The following is a 12,361-nucleotide window of genomic DNA, read 5'->3' as shown; positions in this document are numbered from 1 at the left end:
TGCATATACACTTAGGATTAATTTATCTTTCTGATAAATTGGCCCTTTTATATCTATCAAATGCCCCTCTAGTAATACTTCTTGTTTTGATGTTTACTCTGACATTAATATAGCCACTCCAGCTTTCTTATGCTCCGCGTTTATACACTATATATTTTTCTATCCTTTCACTTTCAATCTGTGTTTTTATTATATTTAAATAACCTCCTGTAGATAACATGGTTTGGTCTTGCTTTTTATTCAGTCTGACAGTTTCTGCCTTTTAATATACGTGTTTAATCCACTTACATTTAATGTAATTATTGATATAACTGATTTTAAGTCTACCATCTTGCTTGCTCCATCTTTTAAAAAAAATTCTTTTGTTCTTTCTTTCCTGATTCCTTTTGGGTTAATCAAATAATTTTTAGTACTGGTTGAGTATCCCTTATCTGAAATGTGTGGAACCAGAAGTGTTTCAGATTTCAGATTTTTTCAGATTTTGTAATATCTGCACTATACTTACTGGTTGAGCAAATCCAATCAGAAAATCCAAAATCCAAAATACTACAATGAGCATTTCCTTTGAGTGTTACACTGTCAATCAGAAAGTTTCAAATTTTGGAGCATTTCAGATTTTGGATTTGGGATGCTCAACCTGTATTTCATAAATTGTGTTTCCAGCTATTGTTCATGATGGTGATTTTAAGAGTGATGAAAAGCATGGGAATAAGATGAAGTAATTAAGTTCACTTAGAACAGAATTTATCAATAGGGATATCTAAAGCTGGTTATGCAGACCTAAATCAGCAGTAGATATATCTTGTAGCAAAATTATAAACCATATGGATTATGCTTGAGAATCTGGAGGTGACTCTGCAAGCATTTGGATACTCTCTTTGAATCAGCCATAGGTGTAGATACTCGTATCACTGTCCTTCCTTCAAGGTACCCCTAACATGTGAGTGGTTTTCCATGTTCACTTATTTGTTTCAAAATGAATTTCCTGAAATGCCTGTTATGTTCAAGGTGAGGTAACCACCATGAAGGAAAAAAGTTGAATAAGAGAAGATTCCTAACTTCAACAGCATATAATTTAGTCAAAGGGATAGGTTAAGTACAGAAATAACTAATTCTTATAAAGCACAAAGTTTAATATCTGGTGTATAGTAAATGTTCAAACAACGTTAGTGATAAAATTTTAAATTCTTAATATACATATAATAATGTGTTGAGTACCATAAACGAGATATATATAAAAAAGATCTAACATTGGGCCAAGCCCGTGGCGCACTTGGGAGAGTGCGGCGCTGGGAACGCAGCGATGCTCCCTCCGCGGGTTCGGATCCTATATAGGAATGGCCGGTGCACTCACTGGCTGAGTACCGGTCACGAAAAAGACAAAAAAAAAAAAAAAAAAAAAAAAAGATCTAACATAAATTAGGAAGGACACTATTTCCTACTGCAGGGGGCAGATGGATCAGCAGGTATTTCATGAATGAGGTAGCATTTAGGCTAGTCCTTGAAAGATGGGTAAAATTCTGACAGGCAGAGATGTGAGCAGAAAGCATATCAAAAAAAGTAAATAATGAGTAAATATATGAAGTCAGGAAAATGTAGGCGAGTGATTAAGAACTACTGTATATTTTAATTTACATGTAAACACAGGGTTCATAGGGATAAAAGTGAGCAAAATAAGACTGGATTATAGGTTGGATCCAGGCCATCAAATACCTTGAACGCTAGACTAAGGAGCTGGAAGTTAATTCAGTAGGCAATAAAGAATCAGAGGTTTCTGAATTGGGAAATTAAGTGATCAGAGCAATATTTTATGAAGCTTTATCTGGAAGCAGTACATAAAGTCTAGAAGACTGGAGAGACTGGGGCAGAGCTTCCCCACTAGGTATGCCATGAACGGGTTAAAGGTGTGTTTTAAAATGAATCTTTTCTGTCCTCATGGCATCTGGGGCCTGGGACTGCTATAGCCTTAAGGCCAGTGATGTCGGGCCATGAGGAGTCATGAATTTTTATCCTAGTAAGCTATATAAATTTTTATAATTTTCTAAGTGTGTTATGATACGAAAGAAGTACTAAACCAGATAATCAGAGAAGAACAGGAAGGGGTAGTAATACAAACACGATGTCATGGGCAGTTAAATAGCCCTTGGGATGATAAAGTGAGAACAAATTTTAGACAAATGAATGTGAGAAACATAATGAAGGAAGAATAGGATTTAGAGACTGATTTGAGTGTACAAGAAACATGCTTTAAAATACTTGTGAAGAAATTCCAAGGTTTAAAAAGGTCTAGGGTATGGTCAAGCTAATAGGCGGCAGAGGTAGAAACAGAGGTCATTACAGTTGAGAAGAAAGAAAAATTTTGATATCCAAGTAACCAGTGTGGAAGTTGAAATAACTGAAGATTATGGCTAGGAGAATGGAAATTGTAATCTCTTTTTCTTATGAGTACCCTGAAACCCTTGAAAAGGGTATATTAAGTCTCTCAGGAATAAATAGGATTGCTCAGGAATCTCATGGTTATTCAAGTCCTTTTCTGTGGCTTCCAGCATTGACAAAACATGGTTGTGGGTATAGGGCAGAGAGACTCACAAAGGCATGCACCATCTTTAAGGAGATGGTTGCACTTAGGCTGCAGCTGACAAGAGAAATAGAGGACAAGGGGAGGACAAGCGAGAGCAATGAGCAGGAGATGGATTCCATTTAATCTTTTTTTCACTTTTAAAAAAATAAAAGCTTTCCTGAGATATAATTTATGTACCATAAAATATCCTTATACCTTTTAAACACCCTTTAAAGTGTACAATTAAGTGATTTATAGTATATACACAGGATTGTGCAACCATGTATACCATTCCACTTTACCTGAACTGATGGGGTAATAAAAGATATTACATAAAGACCGGGAGGTTTCTAACTATAGGAATTCCACAACACTGAGCTGGAGCCACAATTTTACTGATTTATTTGAACTCCACAGAAAGGACTGGAAAAGGACTGGAAGCTCTACTTTCTTTAGTACAAGAAAAAGGCATTATATTTGGAAATGAGAATGAGAATTTTTATAAAGAAAGGGGAAGTAGCAGTTCCTGCAGGAATTCTTTTTCCCCCCAAGTAAAAGCTTTTATCTATTAACTGTATCCTGCAGGACACCAGCTATGAAACATTTAGTTTTGGCACTGTGATAAAAATAATCATTTCTTTTTTTGTTTTTTTTGTCTTTTTCGTGACCGGCACTCAGCCAGTGAGTGCACCGGCCATTCCTATATAGGATCCGAACCCGCGGCAGGAGCGTCGCTGCGCTCCCAGCCCCAGCGCCGCACTCTCCCGAGTGCGCCAAGGGCTCGGCCCAAAAATAATCATTTCTATAGCATAACCCAGGTGATCCTGGGCTCCAAAACCTCCACCTTTCACCTCCTTTAGATCTCACTTGTACCTTTGTGGAGATTCTCCAGGGGCTCCAGGACTCCCCTCCGGAAGGAGGCCATAGGGTCTTGAACACAGGACCGAAGGCTCAGCATGCTCTGCAGGTGGGGCTCCCGAAGAAGCTGCTCCCGATAGGCAGTCAGCTGAGCTGAGCGGCAGAGCAGAGCAGCAACATTGTGGACAAATTCCGGCACCAAGCAGGTATAGGCATTATCTGCTTGGCAATAGTGATAGGCAACCACCTACACAAGAAAGATGAAAATGAAAATAGGCTTATCAGTAGCAAGAGCAAAAGCTATGGTTATTACATGATCATTCTCTAAAACTGTCTTTTGTCTCGCTATTCCTCAACTTTTTCAAGTAAAAATAAAAGCTGCTAACTCAAGAATTGCCTGATTTGTGAAAAATCAGAAATTTGATATAATATTTCTATTGTATACATATAATATAACCCAGAATTAAAACTTAAAAATAAAAATTGAGTTTTCCCTTTGGATTATAAGAAATAGGAAGCGAGCCTAAGCATAAAGATTTACATTAATATTGCTAACATTCATTCAGCATGGAGCAGTACAGAAGAGTCTAATCTTGTAACAAAGCATTAGGAAGAAAATAACCAGAGAAAAACCATGTTAGTCTCAACAAACACATAAAATCCATATACTTACATTATTAAAAAAGTTATATTATAAACTAAGCTTTAAAAGAAATAAAATAATTCAATTTACTGCAGCTCTATTTACAATAGCCAAGATATGGAACCAATGTAAATATCTATTGACAGATAACTGGATAAGGAAAATGTGGTATATATACACAATAGAATACTACTCAGCCATAAAAAGAATGAAATTCTGCCATTTGCAGCAACGTGGATGAACTTGGAGAAAATTATGCTAGGTGAAATAAGCCAGGCACGGAAAGAGAAATAACACATGCCCTCACTCATAAATGGGAGCTAAAAAATAAACAAATAAATAAAAAAGAAAGAAAGAAAGAAAGTAGGAATAATCATAATAATACATTGAACTTTCAAAAGGAGAGAAAAGAACCGTGGTTACTAGAAGTGGGAAAGGGGTGGGAGTTAGTGAGAAACTGATAAAGGGTCACAAAGAATGATTACATTTTATAATGATGAATATAATCCTGATTTGATCATCACATAGTATACACAGGTACTGATATTCAACTCTGTACCTCCAAAATATGTATAATCAATTATGTTTCAAAAAAAAGTTCCAGGCCATCATTGTCCATAGACCATTTTCTATGGACAAATGAATAATCTGTGACAGGACTAACCTAATCTCATATAAAGAAAAGGCAGCTTTGAATATCTGTAATTCATTTGGTCATAAAAATCTAATTAATATAATGACTGGCATTTGTATCATTTAAATTCTAATGCTGCAATTGCCCTTCCCTCAGACCTGTTCTCACACTCTCACTGTCTCCTTTTCATTGCTCCTTTTGTGAACTTCTTCCTTACCACCACCTGCTTAATTTCCTAATCAGCACAATCCTTCCAACTCTTAGGTTAAAGTTTGTTTTTTAATATTTCTAGGGACCTAGAGGCTCTCCGTAAATAACTACTTTCTCTTCCCTTTCTCTTGTCCCTCAATTCTGACTCTAATCTTTACTCTGAGGACTAGAAGCTAAGAATAGCTTCTAGACTTGAGTTCTGTCTCAGTAATTTTCCAGCTGGGAGCTCTATCCTTTTTTTTTTTTTTTTTGCAGTAGGACTTATATTTATTTTTTAACTTTTTACTGTGAACTAATTTTAGACTTACAGAAATGTTGCAAAAGTAGTACACAGAGTTTCCACTTATTCTTCACCCAGCTTCTCTTATTAACATCTTATATAACAATAGCATAATTATCAAAATCAGGAAATTAACACTGACACAATACTATTACCTAAAAACATTACTGAAATCTTACAGTTTTTCCACAATGCTGTTTTCCTGTTCCAGGATTTTATCCAGGACCCTATATTGCATTTAATTATTTCTCCTTAGTCTCCTGTAGTCTGTAAGAGAGATCCTCCATCTTTCTCTTCCATGACCTTGACATTTTTGAAGGGTATTGATCAGTTATTTTGTTGAATGTCTCTCAATGTCTGATGTTTTCTCATTATCTAACAGACTTTTTTTTTTTTTTTTGCAAGAATACCACAAAAACAATGTTGTGTCCTTCTTAGTGGATCATATCACAGGGTTCATGATGTTGGCATGTTTTGTTACTTGTGATGTTGGTCTTGACTAACTGATTAAGGTTAAGGTTGTGCCAGGTTTCTCCATTGTAAAGTTACTATCTTTCCCTTTGCAGTTAATATATACCTCGGGGGAGATGCTTTAGAACTATATGAAAATCTTGTTTCTCCTCAACTTTTGCCAATTAATTTTAGTACCCATCAAGTGGATTTTGTTTGCAACAATTATTACTGTGGTTTTTTCCTAATAGTGATTATTTTTATTTCCCTCTTTCTTTATACATTTATTAACTGGAATCCTACCAGAAGAAAGAGCTGTCTCTTCTCCCCCATTATTTATTTATTTAATAAGTGTGAGCTTATTTTATTCTACTGGTTATAATTCAATACTATATTTATTTTGTTGCTCAATTTACTCTAGCTTTGGTCATCAGGATCTTCTTCAGGTTGGCTCCTGTGTTCTTTCAAGAAGCCTCTATCTTTTTGAGCACCTTTCTGCTTTCTGGTACCACAAGATGTTCTAGGCTCATCTTGTATTTTCCCTGCCCCACACCTGGCGTCATCTACTTCTTTAAAGAGCCCTGATCCCTTTTATTGGAGAACAGTATTTAGAAAAATATCTGGGTGGTAGTTGTGCTTATTGCTATTGAGGTGTCACTGCTTTTGGCCTCTCTCCGTGGACAGAGCTAAGATACACACACACACACACACACACACACGGGGACTCCAGTGATACTACTTAGCCATTTAGTCCCCATTCCTAAAGAGCTGAGGGTCTTGGGAATTTAACTAAGTTAATGCAGTCTTTTTTACCTGATTAACTGAAGAAAAATGGGTGCCCTTTAAAGATTTTTTTTTTTTTAAGATTAGGAAACAAAAATAAGCCAGAAGGAGCCAAATCAGGACTGCCTAATGATTTCCCACTGAAACTCTCACAAAATTGCCCTTGTTTGATGAGAGAAATGAGCATAAGCATTATCATAGAGGTGGAGGACTCACTGGTGGAGATTTCCTGGGCGTTTTTCTGCTAAACCGTTGGTTAACTTTCTCAAAACTCTCTCATAATAAGCACATGTTATTGTTCTTCAGCCCCATAAGCAAAATGCCTTGAGCATCCCCCCGAATTGTTGCTATAACCTTTGCTCTTGGCCAATCTGCTTTTGTTTTGACTGGACCACTTCCACCTCTTGGTAGTCACTGCTTTGACTGTGCTTTGTCTTCAGCACTGATGTTTCATCTTCTGTTATAATTCTTCAAAGAAATGCTTCAGGATCTTGATTCCACTTGTTTAAAATCTCCGTTGAAAGCTCTGCTCTTGTCTGCAGCTGATCTGGTGCAACAGTTTTGGCACCCCTCCAGTGAAAAGTTTTCTCAACTGTAAAGTTTCAGTCAGAATACTGCAAGCTGAACCAACTGTGATGTCTACAGGGCTGGCTGTTGTTTCTCCTGTTAATTGTCAGTCCTCTTCAATTAGGACACGAACAAGATGAATCTTTTCATCACAAGTGGATGTGGATGGTCTGCAGCTGAGAGCTTCATCTTCAACACCATCTTGTCCCTTCTTAAAAGAAGTTATCCATTTGTAAACTGATTTCTTTGGGGCATTGTCTCAAAAAATTTTTCATAAAGCATAAATTTGATGTTTTTTTCTTGCTTCAATTTTAGCAGAATTCATGTTGCTCTGATAGGGGCTCTTTTGAAACTAGTATCTTATGCTTCTTAGTGCCTCAACTAGATACTGTTCAGACACGTTGTAACAAGATAGTTTATTTTAGTGTAAAGAAACTTTGAAATCCATGCATAGTTTTTTCATAGTACAAATTTTCCATGAACTTTTTGAAGACCCCTTGTATTAACTTATAAACACCTACCTATATTTCTGCACATCTCCCCCCTCCCACCTCTTGACACACACACACACACTCACACACACACACACACACACACACACACACACACACGGGTACTTAAAAAGTTCATAGAAAGATTCATATTATCTTTTAATTCTATCTCTCCATGAACTTTTGAAGTATCCTCATATATTTGGAGAAGAGAAGGATATTTTAATAACCTTTCCAGGTAATTGTGGATATTCTTCTTTGACACTACACTAAAACTTGACAAGTGAGAGATTTTTATTATAAATATTCTTGATTGACAAATCATAGTTGTATACATTTATGGGGTACAATGTGATGTTTATACACACACACACACACACACACACACACACACAATGTGGAATATTAAATCAAGCTAATTAACATATCCATCACCTTGCTTATCTATCATTTTTTATGGTGATACATTTGAAATTTACTCTTATTTTGAAATATACATTATTATTATAGTCACCCTGCTGTGCAGTGGATCTCAAAACTTACTTCTCCTATCAACCTAAAACTTTGTACCCTTTGATCAACCACTTCTCATTGCCTTCCACCCCAAAGCCTCTGGTAATCACCATTTTATTCTCTACTTCTATGAGCTCAACTTTTTTAGATTCCACCTATAAGTGAGATCATGCAGTATTTGTCTTTCTGTGCCAGCCATTAACATGAGAGTGTAGATGTCCCTTCAACATACTGATTTTGATTCCTTTAGATATATACCCAGAAGTGGGATTATTAGATCATATGGTAGTTTTATTTTTAGTTTTTTGAGAAACCTCCATACCATTTTCCATGATGGCTGTACTAATTTACATCATCACTAACAATGTACAAGAAGAGTTCCCTTTTCTCCAAATCCTCACCAACACTGGTTATCTTTCATTTTTTTGATAAAAGCCATTCTAAGAGGTATGAGGTGTTATCTCAATGTAGGGTTTTAATTTGCATTTCCCCAGTGTTTAGTGATGCTGAACATTTTATCACGTACCTGTTGTCCATTTGTATGTTTTCTTTTGAGAAATGCCTGTCCAGGTCCTTTGCCCCTTTTTAAATTGTATTTTCTTGCTACTGAGTTGTTTGAGTTCCTTATATATTTTGGATATTAACCCCTTATCATATTTATGGCTTGCAACTATTTTCTCCCATTCCATGGACTGTCTCTTTACTTTGTTAATTGTTTCCTTTGCTGTGCAGAAGCTTTTTAGTTTGATGCCATCCCATTTGTCCATTTTTGCTTTTGTTGTCTGTGCTTTTGGGCTATGTTGTGAGGATTTTTTCTCTGCTACAACTAAATAAACAACAGAGCTCTAACTATCAGACACTGAAACATACTATAAAGCCTCTCTAATCAAAACAGTGTGGTACTGGTGTGTGAAAAGACTAATAAATTAGCGGAACAGAATAGAAAGTTCAGAATTAGACCCAAATATATGTAGCAGAGCTCAGGGTAATGTTTACCTTTGTTATAATTCTAGAGCTAAATTGCTGAATCCTATAGATTATTACTATTCAATTATAGATTACTGATTACTTCAGACAGAGGTTATGACCAATACCAAATACAAATTTTAAAGAAAAGTGACTAACTTACTTAGTCCATTTGGAATTCCTAGAGAAGTAGGTGTAGCACAACATGAATAGCCAAGTGCATTTAATCCACAATTTATAAATCTCTGTTGCAGAGGACTGGGAGAATTCCAGAATCTCTACCAAGATTCATCTTGAATCTAATTCTGATCTGACCTAATAAGTTGGTTGGGAATCAGTACTATGAATAAGCAGTCAACTGAATGTCCCAAGATTTCCTAATGGAAAATAGTGACATTTATATTCATTCACAAATATTAATTAAACCTGCACTGTATGCCAGGTACTGTGCTATGTTCTGGAGATAATGATAAGCATATAGATATGACCCCTGTTTGCCCTTGATGGTTTAGCAGGAAAGAGAGGCAATTAAACAAATAATAATAATAATAGTGTGACAGGCACTATGAGAGAGGAAATATAGAGTGCTGTGGAAACACATAGCTGGGGCACCTTAAGGTTACTTAGGACAGCCAGAGGTGGCTTCTTGGAAAAAGCAATATTTAAGCTGAAGTATGAAGAAGATGAGAAGTGAACCAGGATGTGGTAATGTTCCAGGCAGAAATAAACAGTATGTGCAAAGGCCCTAAAGCAAGACGCAGCTTTGCATTTTCAAGGAATTAAAATTAATTTTAGTGTGACTACAGCGTGAGTAGGGAATAGCAGGACATAAGGCAGAACAGGGGCTTTTAACTGGGAGTGGATTTGCTCCCCAGGGGAAGTTTGGCAATGTTTGGAGATATTTTTGGAGTTACAATTGGGGTTGAGGAAGTGTTACTACTAGTGGATGGAGGCCAAAAATACTTCTAAACATCCTATATTACACAAGATAATACCTGCCCCCCACCCAAACCCTACACATAAAGAATTATCTGACCCCAAATACTTAGTCCTAGGCTAGATATGCAAAAGCAAAGGCCCTTTCATTACAGTTCATGCTGTATTTTAAAAGGGAGTTTAGATTACATTCAAGGGCAAAGAGAAGCCATTTGTTGGTTTTAAGTAGAAAAAACAAACATACGTTTTAGAAAGATTACTCAGGCTTAAAATAGAGAATACACTAGAATTTCTTCATTCATGTAACAAATATTTACGTGCCAGGTATTGTGCTAGGAGCTGGGATATAGTGGTGAACATTTAAACACTGACCCATTCTAGTGGAAGAGGCAGATAAAAAAACACTGAAATTGATAAAAAAACAGGGTTGTTTTCCTATATTCAGTATTCTGAATGTAGATTAAATCTGGGTGTGACTACAAATCTAAAATGCTAATTTTTAGAGTAGAAAAGCCCTAGACAAATTTTATAAAACATTATCTATAGGTTGTTGTTTAGTTTGGATCTCATTTCTCCTAAATCAAATCTTTTCAAAAATAGCCAATGCAACACAAGTCAAATCTTATACTTCACTGTTTTTTGCCTTCTGTGTGTGTGTATGTTGTGTGGCTTATGTCTCCATAGTATTGTTAAGCTCAATATTACATGACTTCTGAAAAGATTACTTCTTCAGCTGACTGTTTTAAGAGTAGCAGTAATAATATCAGGAACCATGATTATTTGACATCCCCCCTTACGGTACATAACTAGTCTCTTGGCAAGGGTGACATTTGATTTTTTTTTCTTACACAGATTTCCTTGGAAAAAAGTTTGCATTTTGTGTCTCTCTGACATTTCTTAAAATTAGCTGGTTTCTCTAACTTGCTAATTTCAGATGTATTAGCTTCTTAATCTATGGACTAAGCCAGTGACAACTTGCCTAATGTGACAGGAACTTCGAGGTGCATAAAAGCCTTTTTTGGAAGTATTTTAGGTCAGCAAAATGACTGAAAATTGCACCATTATTATAATTTTCTTGCTTTGAAGACACATTCAATGACTGATAGATTTTCCAAAAGAACACTAAACAAAAATCCTTGTCATACTAGACAGGCAGCATAGTGTAGTGGTTAAAAGCACAGACTCTGCAGCCTACCTGGCTGCCTCAGTTTAAATCTTGTCTCGGTCAGGTACTAGTTTGTTTCTTGGGCAAGTTATTTAACTCAGATTCTCTGTTTCCCTGTCTGCAGAATGGGGAAAACAGTAATATTCTCCTCACAGGGGTGAATACTGGCTCTGAATGCTAGCTCTGCTATTTATTAACAGTATGATCTCGGAAAAATTAATCAATCACTGAAGTCACAATTTCCTCACCTGTAAAATGAAGATAATAAAGATTACCTCATAGAGTTATAGTCAGAATGAAGAAATGAGGTAAAAAACATAACATAAACAGTAGTGACCTCCAACACACATTAAGTCCTCAGCAAATGGAAACCAGCCTCTCCTTGTCCTGTAAATTCTGCATGTATGATGACATGGTAGCAGACTCAAAACCTGAAAAACTACTGTTATTACAGTTAAATTCATATCCAGGAAAGGCCCTGAATGAGATCTCTGTGATCCTCTATTGTAGTTATTATTCAGAAGAAATATGCGATGTTAACTGGAGATACAGTTGAGAGATGCTGACCTAGCAAAACCTGTTACTTCAAGAGCAAAGTGTTTCTTCAATAAATGAAATTGTGCTAAAGTTGTAACAAAAACTCTTCACTCTTTTCAATTAAGTAGCAGCACAGGAAGCAGCAAAAATACTATGAAATACCAATTGCAATTACTGATATACAAGAATTGACACTAAGAACTTTGTCAACTGAGAGGTTTTTCAAGGACACTTTAAATTTTTATCTATTAGCCTACTTCATCAAAACATTAACTGATTTGAAAACATCACTTAAAAGATAATTTCTGCTTACTGGTTTGTTGCAGATGAGAAGCAAGATTGCTGACTTCTGCTCTACACTTCTACAGCACAAACTTGTGTAGCTGCACTACAACGTGTGGCACAATTACTGACATAATTTTAACCTAAAGGGCCATTTCTCGCACAATGTTTAAAATAAACTTAAAAATATCCCATCTAAAGGTCCAGAAAGGTTTATCTGTATTTTGTTTAAGAAAGACGCAGTCAGGAAATTTAAAATGTGATCACTCCTCTAATAAGTGTAAGTAGTGACTAATTTCCTGCTTACAATATTTAACATTGAACATAAACATCTTGAGACTTCTTCTCTTAATGAGAGAGGAACTAAGATGTAACAAAATGGGAAGACTTAATTCTCGGATCTTCTTAGCTCTTATCACCATCTGACATACTAGATATTTGTATGTTCGTTTATTGTCCTTCTCTCAACCATGACAATGTGGGCTA

At 36.0% G+C, this 12,361-nt stretch overlaps 1 protein-coding gene across 1 annotated transcript in view; it reads right to left on the bottom strand.

Annotated features, from left to right (window-relative positions):
- TANC2 (tetratricopeptide repeat, ankyrin repeat and coiled-coil containing 2) overlaps positions 1 to 12,361 on the bottom strand; it is a 435,526-nt gene that overhangs the window by 80,365 nt on the left and 342,800 nt on the right. Inside the window, exon 12 of the mRNA XM_063080666.1 lies at positions 3,434 to 3,665. Coding sequence (XP_062936736.1) covers positions 3,434 to 3,665 — 232 coding nt within the window. The remainder of the gene's footprint in view (positions 1 to 3,433; positions 3,666 to 12,361) is intronic.

This window comes from Cynocephalus volans, chromosome 16 (genome assembly GCF_027409185.1).
Source record: "Cynocephalus volans isolate mCynVol1 chromosome 16, mCynVol1.pri, whole genome shotgun sequence".
NCBI lineage: Eukaryota > Metazoa > Chordata > Mammalia > Dermoptera > Cynocephalidae > Cynocephalus > Cynocephalus volans.
This window is presented reverse-complemented; position numbering and strand designations above follow the sequence as displayed.